This window comes from Ictidomys tridecemlineatus, chromosome 2, assembly GCF_052094955.1.
Source record: "Ictidomys tridecemlineatus isolate mIctTri1 chromosome 2, mIctTri1.hap1, whole genome shotgun sequence".
In the NCBI taxonomy this organism is placed as follows: Eukaryota; Metazoa; Chordata; class Mammalia; order Rodentia; family Sciuridae; genus Ictidomys; species Ictidomys tridecemlineatus.
The window spans coordinates 169,376,336-169,402,273 of NC_135478.1; the positions used below are offsets into that span (position 1 = coordinate 169,376,336).

At 34.6% G+C, this 25,938-nt stretch overlaps 1 protein-coding gene across 1 annotated transcript in view; it reads left to right on the forward strand.

Moving 5' to 3' along the window:
* Cacna2d1 (calcium voltage-gated channel auxiliary subunit alpha2delta 1) overlaps positions 1 to 25,938 on the forward strand; it is a 448,394-nt gene that overhangs the window by 344,162 nt on the left and 78,294 nt on the right. Inside the window, 2 exon segments of the mRNA XM_078040138.1 lie at positions 14,747 to 14,905; positions 20,443 to 20,547. Coding sequence (XP_077896264.1) covers positions 14,747 to 14,905; positions 20,443 to 20,547 — 264 coding nt within the window.

Genomic DNA, 25,938 nt, shown 5'->3' on the forward strand with positions numbered 1-25,938 from the left:
GGTTATATATCTTTATTTTATATATTTATTTACTTTACCCTTCATGTTTTGCTCCTATCAAACGTAGTTATATTTTCATTTACAATTATACAATATCTAGTGTCAGCCACATTAATTTCATAATTTATAAAAAAACTCCTTACTTTATTGGCTTTACTTTGGATACAAATTATCTGAGATGGATGCATTTAAAGACAATTGATTTTTGTGTAGCATTTGCTAACAGAAAAGAAAAAAAATATTATGTTTTTGCTTTCAACAGATAAGTCCTTCTCATTTCATACAAACCTAATAGTTTAATAACATGGCAATTCTTCTAGGAAAAAACTTTAAAATATATTTATATGTCATGTAGTATTTGTGTGTGCGTACATATATTTGTCTAGGTATTTTTTTTCCTGATTTTCTTTCTTAAATTGTTTGAAAGACTAGGAAAAAAAAATAGTGTAAATTTAACCTGTCTAACTTCAGAGCTGAATGGTAACAAGGCACTGGGTATACTGAAGCATTCATGTGCTGACTACCAAAAACATGTCAGTCATCTTTCCCAGGATTGCCTGGAACCACCAAATGGAAAAATCAAGCAGCCTCTCATTGTAATCTTTGTGTGTCTAAGATTTTCTTTTGTTAAGTAATTTTTATGCCTAAATCACATATAAGATATCAAAACTAATGCTGCATCACTTTCGAGTGTTTGAGCTATCTCCAGGGCTGTTGTTTGTGACAGAAAAGAAGCCTGCTGTTAGGCAAAGCCTTAATGCAAGCGTACTGGAGCTGTTTTCCCACTAATCCAGTTATATGCTTTGATGGGAGAAGGAGTAGATGCTAGGAGCTACGATCTGATCACAGTGTGTTCTGATTTACAGGCAAAAATTTAGATGATGTTAGAGGAAGTTGAGTTTGTTTATGAAAGTGAGGAGTCTGACATTTTACAGGTAAAATCCTGCAAGCCAGTGGAGAAAGAAAGGGAAATGTAAGCTGATTGTAGAAAAGATGTTAAAGGGTAACTACCAGAGATCTTCTGTTTTCAGTCCAAACCTAGGCTTTCTCACTTAAGAACTGGATAGCAACCTTGTGACTGTGTTAAAGGACTCCATATCAGATTTCTTCTTGGAAGCTTTTCATGTTCATTATAAAATGCTGTCTTTCGTTTCTTACCAGAATATAATAATCAAAATATAATTTCTTATAATATCTTTGCAATTGTTATAGAAGACAAATTTTAAAAAAGGAAGATCTACCTTTTTGCCCATATTATAGTCACTAAATTATCCTACAAGTAACAGTCTATAAAGGCAGATGTAAAATGAGGAGTGATGGAAGTGGCCACTTTAGAGACCGTGATGGGAAGGTGAGCCCCAGTCCAATTGGAGTCTTTCCCTCACAGATAACGTCTAAAAGAAGGAGTTTCCTTGACAACACCACTCTGTGTAAAACATATCTATGCTAATGTTCTCAAATACACACAAATAACTTTGGTAACGATTGTAGAATCTTCAGATTCATTTTGCATAGTATTGGATCAGGGAAGCGCAGTACTTGTTGGTTTATGTTGGATAAACAGCAACATGATGAAATGATCCCACACCACTTCATACCTGTATCGACTCTACTGTTAAGGCTCACTGCTGGTTCCAGGACTCACTCCTCTCAGACATTCCTGTCTACCAGACCTATGGGTAGCATTGCATTGGGATAATGCACAATCTCTGAAAACACTTGTTAGGTATCCTCCCACAAGGCACCTAAATCTAATAATAAATCTCAACTTTCATCTTTTATAAAATGAACAGAATCATATTGCCAAAAATGTCATTGAGGATTAAAGTATCACATGTAAAGGGCTTATACATTATAATCATTGTTATGATTATTAGTTTTGTTATCATCTTCCTATTTTTTTTTTTTTTTTTGGTACCTGGGATCTAACTCAGGGTCACTAGGCCACTGAACCACATGCTCAGCACTATTTTGTATTTTATTTAGAGACTGGGTCTCACTGAGTTGCTTAGTGCCTGGCTGTTGCTGAGGCTGGCTTTGAACTCTTGATCCTCCTCTCTCAGCCTCCAGAGCTGCTGGTATTACTGGCATGGGCCACCATGCCTGGCTTTTACACTTTTCTACCAACTATTGTGAGATGATTCTTTATGAATCTGTCATATTTCTTCATGTCTAAGCATGAAAAGCAATTTCTTCTGATTTTTGTGCTTTCTAAGACCATAAAGTTAAGAGATTCCTCATCCCAAGAGAGATTTAAATGGCAGAATAATTAAGATACTGTCTCTGGAGGTGAGTCAGGTAGGCTGGGAGTTTTAACGTGAGATTAGGGCTTGATTTTGAGATTTCTTGTCTAAAATACAACTCTTTGCCTGAATAGGTGACTCCTGGTCATCTGCTTGTCACTTTCTGTTACCGGTGTATGGTAATCCTGTGCAAACAAAGAGGTTACACAGGCTACTGCTATTGCTGAGAATGTAAAACTATCCTTTGTCTCTGACCCAGAGGACTCATTTTTGCTTATTTGCTTGGTTGTTTTTGTTGTTGCTGTTTTGTTTTGTTTTTGCCTGTTATCTATGAAACGGTAGGAAGCTCATTTGTGAGCTTGAAAGTAGAGTAAAATTTAAGGCACTTCAAAGTTCCTGGCTTAACTTTTTAATACCAACCAATATTAAAGTGGGTGTCTGTTGAAATATGATATTGCATTGTATAAAGAAATTCAGGCATGTTTCATTTCCTATGTGCTTTAAATGTTCAGTTTTTCTTCTAAAACATGCCTACTGTTTTCCAGAAAAGGACATATTTTTTCTTCTTTAACAATTAGAAACTTTGTTACTCAGTATATGGAACTTTGTAGATTATTGTACAATGTGAACTTAAAAGTGATTTCTACCCCGTGAAAAACACCTTATAAAATAGGCCCTCTTTTTGCCAGATTTCAAATAAAGTAAAAGGCTGCATGTCAGTAGAATTTCATAACAAATGGTATCTAAGAGAGTAATTTCATTTCATGTCACATAAAATAGCCATCCATCTGGATTTCAGGAAAACATTATGTTGATCCATAGCTCATTTATGTCAATGAACAGAAGATTTTACTTTATACCCTTGCTTCTTAAATTGGGGCCTGTGGCCAAGAAGCATGTGCCTGGTCTGGCAGCTCCATCAGGCAATGGTTAAAAATGCAGAACCTTAAGCTCCATCCAAGACCCCAGAGCCAGAAGCTGTATTTAGCAAGTCTCCAAGTAAATACAACAAAAGGGTTTGATCACATTACTGTTTATTGTATTTACAACAGGCAGGTTTCATGTCATTATGAAAAAAGAAATTGGGAAATTGGTGTACATTAAGGAGGTACGTTTAGCAAATTTAATAGGCATTTGGGGCTTGTTATAACCTGTGCTTATCATCGACTTGCGTTTTAAGATCTTGACAATTTATAGAATTGTTCGTTTTAGATTTTTTTTAAAACTTTCTTTTGGGTTATTAGAAAAACAGGAAGAAAATATGGAATTAAGATTATTAAACAAAACAAGAATATTTCCTTTTATATACTTTTCTTTTAAGGTAAATGTGGGTGCTTGAAAAATTGTCTTCATTTAAAAGACACATGAATAAATTATAACCCATGAAGAAAAAACTGAAAAAAAGACAAATTTAGGGATTATAATAATGATGCAAAGTAATGAAGGTTATTTAGTTGTTAAAAGAGATGCCAGAGTATAACTTAATTGCTTTGCAAATATGAGGAAAGTTTATAAGAAGGTGTTGACAAGCATAATACAATCTTTTTTCCATTAATTACTTGGTGCACTAGGTTTTTGGTACTTGTAAATGGGTAATATATGCAGTTTTGGAAATGGGGAAGCAATATATAAGATGAGACAAGGAAATGTTTTTATTCTGAACTGAGCCTTGGTTGTTTTTTTTTAAATATATTTATTTATTTATTTTTATGTGGTACTGAGGATTGAACCCAGTGCCTCCCACATGTGAGGCAGGTGCTCTACCACTGAGCTACAGCTGCAGCCCTGAGCCGTGTTTTTATAAATATAAAATTTATTGACATTTGTTAAGATGAACTAGGATTAGAATCCATGTATTTCAATACTTACTAGTTAATATTTTCTAAAGTGTTTAACTTATTTTTGAGTATAATTAAAGAGAATGATTTGGGCTAAACTGCACTATAGACATAGTAAAATTGTTCAGTTACTTAACTTTTTATATTTGATTTTAAATATTTAACAGACAAAATATTCAAAAGAAATTAAAATATAAATGAACCCTATAGGTAATTATTAGTAGAATGCATACACTTTAATATTTAGACTTTAATAAACTAACTCCCTTTTTCAAATTTTCAGCAAATTCCTTAGAGACTTAAAAAGAATTTTTGAGAATTTTAAGGTATATGCTGTAGCTTGAAAAATATCCATTAAGACATAAAAACAATTTTATTAAAATGTTTAAAATTCAAGGGAACTGCATCCAAAGGGATAGTTTGCTTAAGTTCTTTTACAAATTTCATATGTAATTACTTCATCACCTGGTTTTTTTGATCCCACGTGCCATTTCATGTTTAAAATAACTCACGGGTGATGTTAATAACCTTGCTTAAAAAGCATATCCGTTAAATGCACCTGTTCAATGCATGCTTACAGATATGTACAGCTTAGAAATCACTCCTGTTTATTGTGACATGAATCTTGATGCTTCCAACTTTTCCTGGTTGTCTCCTTATGCCCCCATTTTACTCAGGTCTTGGCTCAGATGCTGCCTTATCTCGGATCTTCCTTAATGATCACATCTCAGAGAGATGTCCAGTGTCATTATTCTGTCACGTCAGTGATGTTCTATTTTGCCTTGCTTCCCTTTTTATTGTCTCTTCACCTGATATTTTCTAATTGTTTGCACTTTGTTTATTTCTTTATATTCCTTCTTCTGCAAGAATGTATGCGTCTTCCTGTGAAGGGACACTACTTTGTGCTGCTGTTAGCATATGTAGAATATTTCAAGGTGTATAGTGGCCATGACTGAATCCACACTACCATTCTTTCAGTCCTAACAGTGCTGTCAGGATTTCATAACAAATTCCCATCACTGATAAGATAACTTTGGTTTCTTATATGATCAGAATTGTCCTCACTCATTACCACTATCGTGGTGTCTTTGCTATGTAAACACATCAATATGTGTATATCATTCTCTGTTGTTCAAGAAGATGGAGCTAAGACTGCACTGTCAGTGATGTTTTTTCAGCTAAGGAAAAATTTACAAGTAATCAGCTCCAGGTATCATGAAAAAATTGAACATATTGATCAGGTCTGTACCAGAATGTTGTTAAAAAGGTGTAGATCAAACAGTGTATGATCATTTGCATATTTCATTAAGTCTTTATCTTTAGGAGCTGGCATTTAAATTTCCAGAGGGCTGTGAAAAATATTTGTTATAGAATGGTACCAAGATTATTATATCTTGAGAATGATGGAACAGGAAGAAAGCTACCCTTATTTCCAGCTGGACAATTGCTTTGGAATCAGCATCACACTGTGCTGGATTAAAAGATGGTTGAGGAAATAAAAATGTCAAGGAGAGATCAGTTAGGAAGCTACATATATATTACTTTTGATGTAGAAGAATAACATATGCTCAACTGTTTAAAATTCTTCTAAACGCACTTAATTAAAAAAAATTTCTGTGTCAAAGTATAAATAGAATTTATTTAAAATGATGCTTGAAACTTATTTACAAATGCACTCACTATTTCAACAAAGGTGACTGGACTGAATACTGAATATGTCATGGTTCAAGTTAATTTAAAATTTATTTAAAAATAAAAATTAAAAGTTGTAATGTATGATCACATTTTTAGTTTTTAAGAAAACACAAATTTTGTCTTATAATGTAGTACAAGGACATATTTTTCTTAATAATTATATAGTGTATATAATTATAGCAATTATAATTAAACAGGATTCTGTTTTGTCTGTTGGTACTCTTGACAGTCACAGAATTCTTAATTTTTTTCTGATTGTATCAGATGTAAGCACTTGAGTGGCTTTCCTAGTGATTTAGCAAAAAAACTCCTTTATACTAGAAAAGGGGAAACCAAAGCTCATAGGAGGTAATGGAGTCAATTATGTCTTTGATGCATGTTAGAGGCAAAGCCTGCACTGGTCCTGGTTTTCCTAAATTATAGAATGCAAAACTGTTTACCAATATGTTTCTGCTTTTATACAGTGGGCCAAAGAGACTGCAGACCAGCAACCACCATCGGGAATAGATACCATTTGATATAGGACAGCAGTGACCAGTGCAGGAGTGTTGTTAGGTGAAAATATTCTTGGTGTTACTAATGGGGAGTGTGACTATCTTTTGGTTTTCCCTGGATAGAGATCAGTAATAAACTTAAAATCACCTTAGCAACATGATGAAAAATCATGAATTGCCTACTAGTACTTTTAATAATGTGTTCAGGACCCAAGTTGAAAATAGAAAAAAAAAAGAATATATAAATATGTGAAATATATTTAGAAGTGTTGAAATGGGGAATTAATGAATAAATTCTTCCTGGAATGAAAAGGAGACTCAGGGAAAGATGTAATTTTTTTTTCTAACTTATTGAAAAATACAGCTCTAGTTTGACAAAAAAAAAAAAAAAAAAAAACTTCTAAATTTCTAAAGGAAGATCTTAATAACAGTAGCATGTCATAAGAATGACAGTTTACTCTTCTGGTATTTAAATTTAAGTCAGAAATGATGGATGAGCCTACAAAAAAGTGTGTCAGGTAGTCTGGATTTGAGGTTACCTTTGATCCTTGGTGGCCATGACTCTGGGCACTTTGCCTGACATTATAAGCCTCATTTCCTCAACTGTCCAATGGGAACCTTATTAAAACTAAAGCCACAGCTTGTTGAAGGTTAAACAGCTTAGCACATGTCAGGTGTTCAGCCTAGCAGTAGTGTGATTCTCAATACATATTAGCTAAAATTCTTATTAATAAGTAAGAAGATCATGAAATAATTGAAAGAGTAAAGGATTAAAAGTTAGACAAATATATCAAAAAACCTTAATTTTTTTTAAAAAACAGATCATGTTCCAATGATTACTTAGTAAATAGGGAAATTGGTTATTGAAAAAATAAATTATATGTTACCTCAGAATATTGAGAAAAATAAATTTCATCATGAATATACACTAAGCTGTAAGAAAAACAGAAGCCCATGAAATGTTAGAAGTGTTATAAATGAATATTTATATTATGAATATTTAAATATTATTTAAAAAATATATCCATTTATAACCTGTAGTTATATATATATCCATTTATAACCTGTAGTTATAATATTGATGGATTTTTTAAGGTACATTATTTTTTAAAATTCACAAAGGAATAAGTTTGTAAGTTCAAACTACAAGGTAAATAACAAACTGGGAAAATAGAACTGGGAAAATGTACTGGTTAGTTTACAGAATCATAAGAAAACTACTGTATGAGAAAAAGTTTCACTTCTATAGCCATCAAGGAAATCCCAGTAATATAAATATTGAGCTACCCTTTTTATCTGCAGTTTAGCAAAAATGTGTTTATAAGAGCTCAGTATGACTGGCATAGTTATACTTTACCTTGGCAGAGAATTTATGGAAATTGCTTTAGTAACAGATAAAATCCTAGTAGGTAATCTTGAATATATTCATATCCACATGGATATTACCAGCTATTTTCTTTAGGTTTTGGAATAATCATTTTGTTTTTATGTAACTTCTAGTTTCACATTTTCTATAAAAAATAAAGCAAATTTTAAATTGTTTCTAAGAGAAATACTTTTATAAAATCAAGATTTTGAAGTCCGTTCACTTTTTTATTTTCCTACACTGCCATCTGGTGGCCAATATGTAAATAGCAACTGATGTTCTGTGATTATACAAAATTCTGTTATTTAATCTTCATAATTAATATAAGCTGTTTATATAATATAAATTTGTTAAACATTATTTATTATTGTTAACTTATATAAAAAAGCTTACTAATATTTTAATGTAAAATATACCTATGTTCCAAAGTAAGTGCTTCTAGATTTGAATCATTTTTGCTATTCATCTGCACAGCTTAACCCTATAATTTTGCACCACATTTATTTTACATAATTAAAGCAAAGCACTAAGTCACGTTCTAAGAAATAATTTTTATATTTGAAGTTTTTCAAAATCCGAGAAATTATGAAGAAGGTCCCATTTTTCCCCACTGAAAAAGGCTTTCTGACTAAGCATTGTGCAGAACACACAATGGTGGGTCAGCCTTTTAGTCCATGGGGCAGGTGAGAATTAAAAGGTGTAGTGTGTGGGTAGTTTTAATGGGCCATTTCTTTTTGCAGTTCTAAGTGGAAGGTGTCTTTGGGAATTATTTCATCCTTAATTCTTAATGATTCTAATGCAAAACTACTTGACTTTGTTTCTCCATTCAAAGAAGACACACCATTACTATTCCAGACAGAGGGCCCTTTCCAGGAACTTTACCAGTTCCTGGGATTTGTGTGTATCCAAGCAATGGCAAGGCTTCAGTGTGCATCCATAAATGATGTGGTGAATGCCAAGGTCCCCCTCTCAAATATTTTTGGGAATAATTTTAGCAAAAGACATCAGAACAAACCCAGATGCTGCCTTTATAAAAACAGGAGTTTGGCTGTGACAAATTGGTTTGGGCTCTAAATTACCTTATAATTGAATGTCTTCTCAAGTATGATATTTAATAAGAAGGTTTTTGTGGAAGCCACAAAATGTACTGGTTATAGTAGTCTCAAACTTTCTAACTAACCTGTTTGAGGTAACATGTGTCATCCTATTAATGACTTTTTTTTAAAGCTTGCTAAAGCTGATATTGCTTATATGAATCTTTGTCCTTAATTAGAAGTGTGATCTGGTTTTACTATTGAACATGCTGTTTTTTTTTACTAAATAATTTTTTAAATTATGAAGTTGCATGTTATTTATCTATTACTATGTGCCAGACTCTACTATAGGTGTTATACATATCTTCATTTAACTATCTTAATAGTTTCCATTTGGACAGAAATAGAATATACAAATTTGACAGTATGTTAGAGATTAAAAGAAAGTTTGTCTACTTATAAGTACATTATTTGATTATTGATCAACATTTTGTACTAGGAGCTAATTTTCTTCAACCCCGCCCCCATCCAAGGAATTTAACAGAAAATTCACAGATTCATTTGGTAAATATTTATAGCATACCTATGATGTGTTGTGTACTAAAGATGCAGTGGTGGAAGGATATTAATTTTGGTATCCTGGGCCAATAATCCAATGGAACAGTCTAATGAAGATATACAAACACATAAGATTGTAACTGTTCTGTAAGAAAGATAGGCTGAGGAGAGTTTGTGAGGCGTGATTTGGTTTAATCAGGGAAGATCATGAAAGAATTTCATTTAGGAAGAATGTTGAACTCTGTGGGATAACTGAGTGAAGAGGGGAGGAAACACTGGAAGTGAAAAAAGAGCATATATAGTGAAGGAAAAGAGCTATAGGAAGAAGGAATAAGGTCTGTGAAGGGAGAAATGAAAAAAACACCACTGCTGGATTTGAAATGCAGAGTCCTCTACGACGTCTACTGTATATGTTCATGTTAACCCACACACCTTCTTCTCTACGCATGCTGGCAGCAAGATGTTCTTGGAGGTTCTAATCCAGGAACTACGTGACTGAGTCTTTGGGGATCAGAGAAAGAATCAGTGTGATATTAGTTTGAATGTTAATTTGATGTTGGTTTCTGACACTTTTGTGTTAGCTTTTCATTCCTATGACAAAATGCCTGAGAAAAACAAAGGAGTAAATATTTGTTTCAGAAGTTCATATTCAGTTGCCTCCATTGCTTTGGGCCTGAGGCAAGGCAGAACAGCATGATAAAAGAGCATGGTAGTCAAAAACTGCTCACCTTATGGCAGCCAGGAAGGAGAGAGAGAAAAATGGAAGGGTTTGGGGACAAATATAGTCCCCAAGGGCATGCCCCTAAGAGCCTACTCCCTTCTACTAGGTTCTACTTTCTACAATTTCCACCACCTTTCAGGATACCATTCAGCTAAGAATTCATCCATGGATTAATCCACGGATGAGGTCAGAGCCTTCATGAGCCAATCACTTCCCCTAAAACCCCACTTCTGAATACTGCTATATTGGGGACCAGCCCTTCACCACGTGAGTCTTGGTGAATATTCCAGATATAAACCATTACAATTTCAAAAGAAATATTTTCTTGTGATATATATACACAATAGAATATTACCTACCACAAAGGAGAGTGGAATTATGGCATTTGGTGGTAAATGGATGGGACTGGAGAATATCACGCTAAAGAAATAAGCCAATCCTAAAAATCCAATGGCCTAATGTACTCTCTGATTTGTGGATGCTAACCCAAAACAAGGGAGGTTGGAGGAGGGAAAAATAGAAACTGATTGGACTAGACAAAGGGTACTGAAGGGAAACAGGGAGGGGAATGGGAAAGACAGTAGAATTAATTGCTCTTAACTTCCTAGCCTTGTTGTGTATATATGACCCAGGTAACTTCACATCATGTATGATCACAAGAGTGGGAATCTAATAGAATAGGTTATATTTTGTGTATGTTTATTTTACCAAAATACATTCTACTGGCATGTACAACTACTAATAAAAAAAAATTTAAGAAATACTTTCTCATTAGTTAAACAAAAGCTCATTAAATCCGTCCGTTCACTCACCATACTCTGTGATGCTGTATCTTTGCCTTTTGCTGTAAGGTGTTTAATATCTGCATCCATGTTACCAAAAGACTGCCATTTAAGTTGGTGAAATTAAACCTGTATGTATATATTTTTTTCTAAGAGCAGATGAGTCTAAAATGTCTGTAATATATTCTTATCTAATTCCGACCTTTGAAAGTTTGCCATCCCTTTCCTAGGAGAATAAGATTTGCTATAGGGAGTTATACTTTGAAAGTTAGTTATTCCTTTCTCTGCATTATTTATGAGTTTTTTTTCATGAGTGCAATTGTAATATTTCTGTTATACACCACTGAATTTGTATTTAGTGAATAGAATTTACATTTAATCAGTTTGTATTAAAGTGACTTAATGAGATGCCTCACTTTTCTGTATTAAAAGCAGGTCAAGGCCAAATGAAAGACTTAAGGCAATACATTATTCAGTGCTCATTTTCAGCATAACTTGTATCTTACGATGATTCATGATTTAAGTAAACCAGTTAATAACAGTTCCTATCACTAGTACTAATAATTTTCTAAGGTCAGATGTTTCCTATTAACCTATTGGCAAACTTTTAAATTCCACCAATATAAAGGAATTCTCACACTTTTGTTTTCTAAACTGAATATCTAGAAAAAAGATTGTATCAAACTGTGAAAGCCTAGAAAAAGCAATGAAGGAGACCATAGGAATGGCCATTTGATTGATGATGTTAAGTCTTTAACATCTGCAATTATACAAAACAGCAAAATATATTGGAATTTTATTCTCATCCATCTGATGTACCTGACCATGTGTTCAAGAAAAAGAAGAAGAAGAAGAAGAAGAAGAAGAAGAAGAAGAAGAAGAAGAAGAAGAAGAAGAAGAAGAGAAAAGAAAGAAAAGAAAAATGGGAAAGGCATGAATTATTTATCTGCACAGGATGTTTTACTTCCTGTTTCCTCTCCAGACCTTACATTTGCCTGAGCACCTTGCCTCTTTGTTCATTAAAGAAGACAAAAGCCACATACAGTAACTCTGACACCTTCAGGCCTCCATACCTCCTGGGCCTGCTTCCCCTCTTCTCTCTGGCAGTAAGAAAGCTGACACACATTTTCCTGCAAGGACTTTCCTCAGTGTGCCATCTGGATCCCATCCTTCTCACCGCCTCCCCAGGTTGTTGTTCACCTCTTTTCTATTTCCTGCCATCTTTTCCCTTCTCCTCTTTTCACCATCATCCCTTTGTGTTCTGGTTACTTCCCCACTTTAAATGAGTCTTTCCTGGACCCCAGGTTCCCCCGACAGGTACCACCATGTGTGTTTCTGCTCCCCTCTGCCAAGGAGCTGTGAAGACTTGCCAGGCACAGACTGCCACTTTCTATCTGCTCTGTCCCTTTAGGAACTGTCTATCTGAGGTGCGTAAATTCAGTGGCAGTGAAGTCCTTGTCATCTCTGTCTCTGAACTATGGCTTCCTCTTGAGATTTCTCTCTTTCTTTCCCTCACATCATACTCCAAAAAAGTAAGAAAATCTAACATCCTGATTTCCCCCCTGCCTCTCTGGGAACTCACTCTTAGTTTTTTTGATCCTTCTGCTCTATTTCACTCTAATTCACATGGCTTTAAGCCACATTTTTATGATGAAGCCTTCTACTTTATTATTATTTTTTAAAATATTAAGTCACGTCTTCCTTAAGCCGCGTGCTGTAAATGTTATTTCTTGACATCTCCACTCGTCTGTCTCACATACGTGGAAATCTCATCCAAAGTGAAACTCTGCTTCTTGTCCCTAGCCCTCAGTTATCCCTGAACTGGTCACTCTTCCAGACACCGGAGGCCACGTCAGAAACCTGGCGGTTACTCAAGATTCTGTTCTGTTACTCATCCACATGTTGAATCCACCACCATGTCCTGTTCATTCTCAAAAATACATCTGAGTCCTTCCTTTTCTGACCATCTCCATGAATAAAAAAGCCACTAAATGTTTTCAGCTAGGTAACGACAATAGCTTCCTGTCTCTTCTCTCCTGGCAACTTTGCTCACTTTAAATCTGTTTTCCACACAGCAGCTAGGGTGATCTCTTAAAATTCTGTATTAAAATTATTTTTCATTTGACAGAGAATGAAACCTCACTTTTTAGCATTTCCTTTAGACTCCATATGATGTAGCCTCTGCCTCATTGGTCCTCAGAATGTTTCCTTAAAAGGCATCCACCCCCCAAAAAATAATAATAATTATCTGGGCCTTTGCAATAATATGGGCTGTTTGCTTGAAATCTTCTTTTCTCCATGTTCCACATTGGGACATTTCTCTGGAATCACAGGAAATGCTATTTCTGAGCAGAATTTCCCCCACAGTTATTCATAATCCACATTGGAAATGCTTCCCCTGATGTTGTCTCTCAGAGCACATTATTGTATTTCTCTACAGAGCTAATCAGTTATCATACTGCATTAAAAGGCAGCCTGGGAATGGTTGGAACAATAGACTCGTATTACACTGCACAATTGTCACTTTCCTCATTATTAGTCACGTGACTATGGACAACTCAACCTCTCCTAAAGTTTCTCATGGATCAAATGATAATGTTTCTCTTATAGGGCATTTGCAGAGGAGATGATTATTGTTTTTAAAGTTTGTATTAAATTGAGTACATAGTAAATATCATGTAAATGTTTGCTTATGGATATATGGTCCATATGAGTGTGTGCATGTGTATGCATGAATAATTTGCTTAAATCTGAAAGCACAAAAACTATTTCTTGCTTTCATTCTCGGCTACTTGTAAACATTTGCTTTGCAAATAGCTAATGAATTTTGAGTGTACCTTATAATTAGTCTCATTAATCTTCAGAGAAAAAAGAATGCTGCACTATATTTGTAAGAATTTGTTATCACTTGTGACCCACCCGTTCAAAGCACTGAATTAAATGTTCTTTGATCTGACAATAACCTTCAACATTTTGTCCAGCCAGTCCTTTGCCTTTGAGCAAGTCTGACTTTTATTCCCGTTTTGAACACATATGAAGTCTGGGCCCCAGTAGCCTAAGGAACTGACAAAAGTTCGAGTTAATAAACAATGGGAGTTTTTCATCATCTTATCCTGGAGTGTGCAGTACTCCTATTGTTCTCATCTTTTTGGAAATACCCAGTAAACTGTGTGAATCCACTTTATAGAATTGTGAAATTACTTTGTTGCTTATTCGTAACTTTTCAGTTTGGAGCAGGTATCATGGGAGAGTTTAAATTCTGTCCTCTCACAGCCTCTTATTGCTGAGAGCTTTGTCACTCAGAGCAATCACTATGTGCAGTAATCGACTTGCCCTACACTTACCTCCACAATCCCTGTGTTCTTTATTTTTATCATCTAGAGAGTGGCATTTGTAAAAGGCTACCAGTTGATCTTGGTTCATATTACCTTTTGGTTTGAGCTAACATAGACTCCACTTTCACATTTCAAAACTGCTATCCTCTCCTGTCATCCAGTGTCCTCTTTTTTTTAACCAACCTTTTCTGACAAGAGGCAATTAAAAATCCTTACCTTCCCCTGCATCCTGGGCAGGTATCTCATATCAGTTTTTATTTATTTATTTTTATGTGGTGCTGAGGATCGAACCCAGGGCCTTGCACGTGCGAGGCGAGTGCTCTACCACTGAGCCATAGCCCCAGCCTTCATATCAGTTTTTAATGTGGAATTCATATCATTGTTTTTGTTTTGTCTATATGATCCTCAGATTTGGGGACCGGAAGGGACCTCACATAACTCAAATTTATAAACAGGGAAACCAAGATTAGGAAGGTGACTGGCTCAGGGTTAACAGTGTAAGTTGGAGGCTTAAATGGAAGCTGCCATTTGATCTTTGGCCTTTTGTTACTTAAACACTCTTCCTTTTGAAAGAGATAGCAATGCAGTGAGGTTGAGATGGGTAAAACAAATTTGTTGAAAATTGTATGTTTGATCTTCATGTTCATTTATGCATTTTCTTTTTTTTTTATTTTTTGCAGTTCAACAGCAATGCTCAGGATGTAAGCTGTTTCCAGCACCTTGTTCAAGCAAATGTAAGAAATAAGAAAGTGTTGAAAGATGCAGTGAATAACATCACAGCAAAAGGAATAACCGATTATAAGAAAGGCTTTAGTTTTGCTTTTGAACAACTGCTTAATGTAAGTAGCAATACTGTGCCTTTTTTTCCTGTGATTGAATTGTTATATCTGAATCTCATTATCTTGAGATCTACTGTCTTTAAGGTTTCTTAATAGTGCTGTTTTTACTTGTTTAGAAACCAGATGTACCAGATGGACACAAACTACCGATATGTCCAGGCAGTAGAAATCTTTGAACTACTTTTTTTTTTTTTTAAAAGAGAGTGATAGAGACAGAGAGAAAGAGAGAATTTTTTTAATATTTATTTTTTAGTTTTCTGTGGACACAACATCTTTGTGTGTATGTGGTGCTGAGGATCGAAACCGGGCCACACACATGCCAGGCGAGTGTGCTACTGCTTGAGCCACATCCCCAGCCCCAAGAACTACTTTTATTTTTAAATCCAAAATTCAAAAGCTGTATACCCTATCAATCTTCTTTTTCCTTTAAATCATTTTCCCCAAAATTCTGTTATAAAAAAAATCATTTGTAAGCTAATATTTTGATTTTATTTTGTATAAGCATGTGAAAATGGGTTGACTTATGTAGACTGACATTTTTTTTCTTATCTCAATTGCTACACTATTTATTTGGATACTTGTAGTATCGATCATCAATGGTTACTAAAAATATTTTAGTTTTGACTATCTCGTCTGTATATTTAGATTTCTTGATCCTAAATGAACACAAAGGTCCAAATGATAAACCTTAAGATGAACAGAAAGACAAGTCTTGTTGCAGGAATTCCTTCTGAGCAAATATTCCTGTGCATCACCTTTGGAGGTCTGCACGTAGACTGGCAGACCCTGGCATGCTGCCTGCCCCAAGGTATAGCAGGCAGCTCACTCTGTGGACAAGTATCTTCAAATGACCATGTTCTCTATTTCATGCTGTGGTACTTGAGTTTTGCATCCCTCATGAGGAAGTATTATTACAAAGGTTGAAAAATGGGGACCTGTCTTCCCTATACTTTAGTTTCCTCACTTACACAAGTGGGGGTCACCACAGCTTACTGGTGAGAGGGCTGTGGAGAGGATGGTCCAGAGAACACAGCACATAGCACACCACCTGCAAGTGATGGCTATCAGGTGGGTTTGGGGCTCATGATCATCATTATTACTATAATTGATGATTAGCCTGGGGCTGTTACAGTCAGCTCATCCATCCTGTCATATTTGCCAAATCACTGAATAAATCAACCTTTACCTATAGTCTTTTCTGAAAATCCGACTTCGTTGTTCTCTGAATGAATAGTCTACACAGTGTTTGAGATCCATTCATTTCTTCTCTCTGCCAATATTTATTGAGTACCTTTCAATTTCCTATCATAGTGCCAGGGTTAGAATTATAGGAAGAAAGATCATCTGCTTTCAAGGAGGTCTAGTCTAATGCACTGGATCATCATTCACACTAAGATGGGGAAAGTGCCCTTGCGTGGCGTTCTTCAGGTTTGCTGAAGCAGCACAGAGGAGAGGCAGCTTCTGTACTCCAAGGAAGTTAAGAAAGGGTAGCATTTCCCTGAAAATGGAATTTTGAACTCTGAGTAGAATCTAGGAAGGTAGATGAGAGAGGGAAAATCATCTTAAGAAAAAAACAAGACAGTGTGGGTAAAACAGAGAGATGAGACAACATGATGACATAATTAAAACATTGCAGCTGGTTCGGCATGGCTGGACCGTCAGCAGTTTGAGAGCAGTGATAGAAATGAAAAGGCTGTGAGATATCAGTGAAGAGAGTAAGAGCAAACTAAAAGCTCAGAGCACGAGAAGGGTATGGTGAGGGGTGTTCTGTAAGGAAGCGTTACATACATCCTGGGTGGGTGTACAGGTGAAAAGGAGGTGGGTGTAATTGATGGATGGCACAGGAGGGGTTGCTGAGAGTAGAAGGGGACTTAGATGACACCATGTTCTCCGAACTGGACTACGAGGCAGATGGTGGCACAGCAAACTGATGGGGAAATATGGGGTAGAAATAGCTGAGTTCAGATATGTAAAATTTGAGGTCAAGTTTTATTTTATTTAACAGACCCTGTTAGATAAGCAGTAAGGAGACGGGAAAATAAAGATGTTTAACATTGCCATTTTTAGTAGAAATCATCTTTAGTGAAATGACTATGCTTATTAAATAGTATATGTTCATGAATAAAAACTGAAATCTCAATACTTCAAAATTCAAATGTAATTTATCATTAGATTGAGATATATTTGTCCTCAAGTAAAGGAATATAAATTCTCTTTTTTAGTAAGAGTTTTTTTTTAATTTTTTATCTTGAGTAAATAGTAGAGTTTTCTAAACCTTGGTGTTTGAATTATTCTTATTATTGACAGTTGGCCTCACCTCACTCGCTCCTGTCTGAGTTTCAAAGAAACCTAAAGAAGGGTTCAGAGACAGCCTCACTGGAGGCCGCCTTAACCCCATGTTCGTTCCTAGTGGAGGACAAAACCTGAAAACTCCTATGGCCCCTCCCCCTGCCTTCACTAAAGTTGTAAATGATTTTTAATATGGTGTCTATGCCTCATGTGTTTTTTTTCCCACATATCCCACTGGTATTGAAATTTTTTGTTTAAATAATTTTCTCAAATATTATGGCTCACTTTATTAAGGTGAGGCATGTTTAGTCATTTCCTTCAAACACTTATGTTCTTATTATGCTATTTAATTCTGTTTTTTTTTCTTAGTCCTTTCAATTTTACCTTTAAAATCACAGAAGCAACTATCAAATTAGAACCAGGCATGTTGTTAAGTACAACAATAAACATTAACTGCATTACTCTTCAGTTATAATTTCATCAAGTCTTATCATTTTTCAAGTTTTTGTTGAATGTTTATTTGATCGATGTTGTGCTATATGCTGGCCATGTAGGGAAAGAACAGAGTTTGTTTAACGTTATCACATTAAAGTGTATTATCAATGCCATTAATTATAAATTTATTGAAATAATCAAATTTTAGCTCAGTTTGTTCAAAGTAATGTTAATTATTATGACTATATGATTTTTACATAATTGCAAACCCATGGAAAATTTGCTATTATACACATTAATCCTACCACAAATCCTGAGGCAGTTACTCCTAGGAAAATTCATGTTGAAATCAAAAGATTTCTTGATCTTTCCTACATTCTCCCATTTTTTGTATGCCCTAATATCTATCTCTACTAGGAAGAGAGTCATACTCAAATATACAAATACATTGAAAAATGTATTCATTAATATTAATTATACCTCCAGTGCTTCAAAAAGTAAAAGTATGACCTATGGTAAAACTTTATTTACTGTATCACTCTAATAAAATAGTCCTTGTGCATATTATTTTGACCATTTTATACATGCAGATAAAAAGATGAAATAGAGAAATTAATTTAGCTAAGGGATTTTTAGGCATCTTTTCACACACACACACACACACACACACACACACACATTATTTTATATTGTACTAGGAATTGAACCCATAAGTGCTATATCCCCATTTGAGACACAGTCTCACTCAGCTGTTTAGGGTTCACTAAATTGCTGAGGCTGGCCTTGAACTTGTAATTCTCCTTATCTTAGCCTCTGGAGTTGCTGGGATTACAGGCATGTGCCACTGTGCCCAGCTCATAAACATATTTTTAAGATAAAATATGTAAAGCTCTGTATAATCAAATTTGCAGATAAGTTATCTTCAAAAGATAAGAACCTACACTTGTAATTCTACAGACTGAGGACACTGAAGCAGGGGATCCCAAGTACCAGGCCTGCACCAGCAACTTAGTGAGACCCTGTCTCAAAAAATAAAAATGGGAGGCTGGGAATATGGCTCAACCAGTAGCGCGCTCGCCTGGCATGCATGCAGCCCGGGTTCGATCCTCAGCACCACATACAAAACAAAGGTGTTGTATCCGCCAATAACTAAAAAATAAATATTAAAAAAAAATAAAATTTAAAAAAAAAATAAAAATGGACTTCGAAATGTAGCTCAGTGTAGGAGTGCTCCAAGTTTAATTCCCAGTACAAAAAGAAAGAAAAGAGAAGAATGTTATAAATGAGTTAATTGATACTTATGTTTTCACAATGCTTCATTAAGAAAGCTTTTACTGCCAAAGTCCTAATAACGTAGTCAATGAATGAGGTGAGATTGTATGAAACATGATCTTTTCACCAATAGAGAAAAATATTAGCTTCATTAATTTTCACATCAGAAAATGAGATTTATCTTGACTGAAAAGTAAGATAAGAATGTAGATCTTAATAAGCTTGGACGCTAAGGAGAATTAATGATTTTTTAAAGCATTAGTCATTTGAAGTTCAGGGTTGTGCAGTCCAACACAGTAACTATCATCACATGAGGTTGTTGGGCAGTTGGAAGGTGGTTGATTTGAATGGACATGCATAGAAGTGTAAAATACACAACAATATTCAGAGACTGATGCTGCTGAAAATAAAGCATATTACATTGATTTCATTTTGAATTGGCAATATTTCAGATGACTAAATAAATCATATTATTAGAATTAATTTCATATGTTTTGTATTTACTGTCCTTGAGATGGCTATAAGAAAGTTTGAAATTACATATTAGGCTTATATTGCTTTTCCTTTGAATAGCACTGAGCTAAAGGGTTGACATTTTCAAAAAATTTGAGCATCTATAAATTAGTGTGATTTATTTTTTTCTGCATTTAAGGATATACGTTTCACAGCAGCAGAAAGCTATGATGATAATGTCATACATCAAGAAATCCACCTTTCTGAATTAATTGCTCAATTTAATGGCCCTTTAGTACTAGTTCATTTTTCTCCTGTGTCAACTCCTTTGGAGACCTTAAAGATTAAGAGGACTTATCACTGGAATTGAATCTTTCAGGTGTAGCATATGCAGGCAAGGTTGAGAGAAGAGAGAAAAAAATACTCTGGGAATATCTCAGCATTTACAAAGGAATAAAAGAGTTATATGTTAGAGGGAGTTTGTCCTTTGGAAATGTAATTAAAAAACTAGAATGAGGAGGGAAGAAGGAAGAATTATGCGGAAATAGATTGCAATTACACTGAAAAGGTTTTCATATTTTAATATTACTTCCTTGTTTCTGCTATAAAATTGTAGGGTCATAAAATTAACATGTGCATTTATTAACTTAAAGTCCATCTACTAATCAGTCGCTGAGGGATTATTAAGAGCCAGATATTCTTGTAGACAAAGAAACAACATTGAATGAAAAAAAAAATGTTCTGATTTTATAGAGTGTATATTCTATTGGGAGAATCCACCAATAAGCACACAAATAAATAAAATATATACTATCTGTAAAAGAATATAAAATGATATCAAGAGGAATATAGTCTAGGAGGGGGCTTGCAAATTAATACAGGAAAGTCTCACAGATGGGGTAACATCTGATCCAAGATGTGGAAGAAGTGAAGTAGTGACATCTGCCTGGCCCAGGAACAGGTTTGTAGAATCTATTTACTGAGCAGACATTTCCCTCTTTACTAGCAGTCTCTGCACGCTCTTTCCGTATTGGTTTATTTTCCATGTCCTTCATTATCAACAATGGGCAATTGTTTTGTTTTAACAGTATAATGTTTCCAGAGCCAACTGCAATAAGATTATCATGTTGTTCACGGATGGAGGAGAAGAGAGAGCCCAGGAGATATTTGCCAAATACAATAAAGATAAAAAAGTGAGTGTAATTATATAATATTTTTATTTTAATGTTTAGGTGGTTGTTAAAAGAGATAGTGGTAATCGTAGTAAGGTGAAACTTTTTGTTTGAAAACATTTAGTCCCAACTATAAAGTAACATGAACTATGGGTTGTGAAATATAATATTTTCATAAGACACACAAGTGGTATCTGACTAATATGTTAGTAAAATAATTTGGACTTATTGCTCCTATTTGATTCTTATGCATCAATTTTATTTTATTATTTTTCATTTTTTTAAATCTATGTATGTCAGCAGAATGCATTACAATTCATATTACACATATATAGCACATTTTTTCATGTCTCTGGTTGTACACAAAGTATATTCACACCAATTCAGGTCTTCATACATGTACTTTGGATAATAATGATCATCACATTCTACCATCATTTCTAACTCCATGCCCCTCCCTTCCCCTCCAACCCCTCTGTGCTATCTAGAATTCCTCCATTCCTCTCATGCTCCCTCACCCTACTCCACCATGAGTCAGTCTCCTTATATCAGAGAAAACATTTGGCATTTGTTTTTTGGGGATTGGCTAACTTCACTTAGCATTATCTTCTCTAACTCCTTCCATTTACCTTCAAATGCCATGATTTTATTCTCTTTTATTGCTGAGTAATATTCCATTGTATGTGTGTATGTGTGTGTGTGTATGTGTGTGTGTGTGTGTGTGTGTGTGTGTGTGTGTGTGTGTGTATATATATATATATATATCACATTTTTAAATCCATTCATCTACTGAAGGGCATCTAGGTTGGTTCCACAGTTTAGCTATTGTGAATTGTGCTGCTATAAACATTGATGTGGCTGTGTCCCTGTAGTATGCTGTTTTTAAGTCCTTTGGGTACAGACCGAGGAGAGGAGTAGCTGGGTCAAATGATAGTTCCATTTCCAATTTTCCAAGAAATCTTTATACTGCTTTCCATATTGGCTGCACCAATTTGCAGTTCCACCAGCAGTGTATGAGTGTGCCTTTTTCCCCACATCCTTGCCACCACTTATTGTTGTTTGTCTTCATAATAGCTGCCATTCTGACTAGAGTGGTATTGATTTGCATTTCTCTAATTGGTAGCAATGATGAACATTTTTCCATATATTTGTTGATTGATTGTATATCATCTTCTGGGAAGTGTCTGTTCAAGTCCTTGGCCTATTGACTGATTGGGTTATTATATTTTTTGGTGTTTAACTTTTTGATTCTTTATATACCCTTGAGATTAGTGCTCTATCTTATGTGTAAGGTGTAAAGATTTTCTCCCAAGATGTAGGCACTCTCTTCACCTCACAGATTGTTTCTTTTGCTGAGAAGAAACTTTTTAGTTTGATTCCATCCCATTTATTGATTCTTGATTTTAATTCTTGTGCCACAGGAGTCTTATTAAGGAAGTTGGGGCCTATTCCCACATGATGGAGATTAGGGCCTACTTTTTCTTCTATTAGACACATGGTCTCTGGTTGTATTCTTAAGTCCTTGATTCATTTTGAGTTTTGTGCATGGTGAGAGATAGGGATTTAATTTCCTTTTGTTGCATATGGATTTCCAGTTTTTTCAGCACCATTTGTGGAAGAGGCTGACTTTTCTCTAATGCATGTTTTTGGCACCTTTGTCTAGTATGAGACAATTGTGATTTTGTGGATTAGTCTCTGTGTCCTCTATTCTGTACCATTGCTCTGTCCAGTCTGTTTTGATGCCAATACCATGCTGTTTTTGTTATTATTGCTCTGTAGTATAGTTTAAGGTCTGGTATAGTGATGCCATCTGCTTCACTCTTCTTGCTAAGGATTGCTTAGCTATTTTGGGTCTTTTATTTTTCCAGATGAATTTCATGATTGCTGTTTCTATTTCTATGAGGAATGTCATTGGAATTTAGATCAGAATTGCATTAAATCTGTATAGTTCTTTTGGAAGTATGGTCATTTTGTTAATATTAATTCTTCCTATCAAAGAGCAAGTAGATCTTTCCATCTGCTAAGGTCTTCTTTGATTTCTTTCTTCAGAGTTCTGTAATTTTCGTTATATAATTCATTCACCTCTTTTGTTAAGTTGATTCCCAAGTATTTTATTTATTTTTTGAGGCTATTTTAATGAGGATAGTTTTCCTCATTTCCCTTTCTGAGGATTTATCACTGATATACAGAAATGCCTTTGATTTATGGGTGTTAGTTTTATATCCTGCTACTTTGGTAAATTCATTTGCTAGTTAGAAGTTTTCTGGTGGAATTTTTAGGGTCTTCTAGGTATAGAATCACATCATCAGCAAATAGTGTCAATTTGAGTTTCTCTTTTCCTATGTGTATCCCTTTAGTTTCAAGAACTATGTTAAATAGAAGTCATGAAAGAGGTCATCCCTTTCTTGTTGCAATTTTTAGAGGGAATGCCTTCAATTTTTCTCCATTTAGAATGATGTTGGCCTTTATACATCAATTTTAAATAGGAAAATGTTACACAAAGAGAGAAATCAGAAGAGAATGGAGAAACAGCAACAATTTAAGCTCTTCCTGGGTAAAAGTATTATATCACTTAATTACAAAACACGGTAGTGATACTTAACTTTCCTGAAACACTTCAAAGAGAGTTCATATATGTGCCCCTCCCCGCCCCCGCAAGAAAAATGCATCTGATTTTAAAACTGTTGCATTTTAGGGAAAGATTTAAGGTCAATCCTTTTATAGGCATAATATTTTAAGAGATTGTGATACCAATAAGTAATGAAGATAAGTGTTTTGTAATTGGAATATATTTATTTCAGTGTTTGTTTTGCTACAAGAGGAAAGCATTGTAGCAAGAGGGATCTAGTTGAACCTGTTGATACAGTGATCGACCTCCATCAAAACTATATCTTTCTAACAATCCCTTATCAGTTTATGTCACTTTTATCATCATACATGTTTTATAATTAGACAATCATTCTCAATCTTCTTTCTTAAAAGGATGGAAATCCATAAAAAAATGATCAGATATCATATTTCTTGTGTTTCAAAAATTCCAACAAAATAAGTATGTATTTATCCACAAGAAAACTTCAGGATAGAATGTCGATTTGCTTTGCTTTATTCCCCCCCTCCTTCTTTTCTTTTAATGAGATGGTGACTCACTATGTTGCCGTGGCTGGCCTTGAACTCACGATCTTCTTGCTTCAGCTTCCTTAGTTGCCTGAATTAGAGGCCTGCACCACTGTAACCAGCTTTTCACATTGATTTTCACTTTAGAATTTTTACCGCTTTGAAAGACGCGGCTTATCACTGACTTTACTGGATTATATTGTATGTGTTTGAGGAAAACACATACAATACAATGTTTATGTGTTATTTATGTGTTAAAATATAATTTTTATGTGTTAAAAATATTGGAATATGAATTAATATACTCAGATGTTTAACAGAGAAAATGTTGTGTGTAATGGGATATAGTTCTGATGAAAAATTTTTTAACACTTTGAAACACTCTGTGCTTTTGAGCCTATGTGCATTTGAAAGTGATCAAAGAATTGAAATCATACACGAGTGAAGCTACAGTTCAATAGCAGGAGGAAATTGTTTGTGTTTGCAGGATGGCATGATTTTATATATGGAAAAGTTTAAAGACTCAAAAATATACAGGAAAAAACCTGATAGAACTATTAAATTCAGTTAAGTTGCAGGATGCAAAATCAACATACAAATGTTAGTTGGGTTTCTGTACTCTAGTGATGAACTATCTGAAACAGAAATTATGGAAACTATGAAGAAATTAAAGAAGACATAGAAATTGAAAAGCATCCCATGTTTGTGGATTAAAAAACTCAATATTGCCAGGCAAGATGGTGTATGACTTTAATCCCAGCAACTCAGGAGGCTGAGGGAGGATGATCCTGAGTTCAAAGCCAGCCTCAGCAGATTAATGAGGCACTTAGCAGCTCAGAGAGACTCTGTCTCTAAAGAAGATGTTTAAAAAAGGGGCTGGAGATGTGGTTCAGTGGTTACTACCTCGATATTGTTAAAATGCTCGTAGTACTGAAAGTTAGCTCCAGGTTCAATGCAATCTTTGTCAGAATCCCAATGCCATTTTAATTTTTTTAGAGAAATAGAGAAAAGCAATTCTATGATTCCTGTGGAACCACAGAAGACCATAAATCACCAGCTCAGTCTTAGACCAAAGAACAAAGCTGGAGGCTTCCCACTTCCTGATATAGTGCAAAACTACAGTCACTACAACAGAATATTACTAGCCTAAGGACAGACAGATAGATGGAACAGAATAGAGTGCCCAGAAGTAAAGTTCATGACTATATGGTCAACTGATTTTTGACAACACTGTCAGAAATACACATGAGTAAATGTTTGTTGTCTTTTTAACAAATATTGGGGAAGCTGTATAACCAAAAGCTAAAAAATAAAGTTTGATCCTTATCTAACACCATACTGAAAATTCAACCCCAAATGGCTTAAAGACGTATAGGTATATCTTAAATGGACGTAGTGATTTAATGAGTATGACAACAAAATCCAGGTAATAAAATCAAAATTAAACATGAAACTATCAATGCTTCTGCAAAGCAAAAGAAACAATTAATAGAGTCAAAACCTGACCTACAGAGTGAGAGAATATTTACAAATCCTTTGTCTTATAAGAGGTTAATATATAAAATATATATGGAATTCCTAATACTCAATAACAAAACAAAACAAAAATAAAAATAATAGCTCCATTGAAAAAAATGTACTAAGAACTTCAATTAGACATTTCTTCAAGGAAGATCTACAAGTTACCCACAAATCTATTAAGAAACTGCCAATGTTATTGGTCATCAGGGCTGATCAAACTCACAATGAGATATCATCTCACATCTATTATGATAACAGTTATCAAAGAAACAAAAAGACAACAGTATTGGAAAAGTTGTAGAGAAATTGAATCCTTTGTATGATGCTGAAGAAAAGAGAACACGATTAGCCACTGTGAAAAACAATCAGAAGTTTCCCAAAGAATTAAAAATAGAACTACTAAATCACCAAGGCATGTGATTTCTTGGAATGTATAGACAAGAATTGAAATTATGGTCTTTAAGAACACTTCTGTGTTCATTGCAGCACCATTCAGTATAGTTCAGTTGGGGAAATACCCTAACCATCTATTGCCAGTTAAATGGGTAATGAAAATGTGTGTGTGTGTGTGTGTGTGTGTGTGTGTGTGTGTGTGTATGTATTATTTAGCCTTAACACAGAATTAAATTCTATGTGATGATAAGGTTAAATTCTGAAGATATTATGCTAAGTAAAATAAACCATTGATAAAGAGACAAATATTATATTTTTTCACTTACATGAGATATCTAAAAATAGTCAAATTCATACCATCAAAGAGTAGAATGTTAGTTGCCA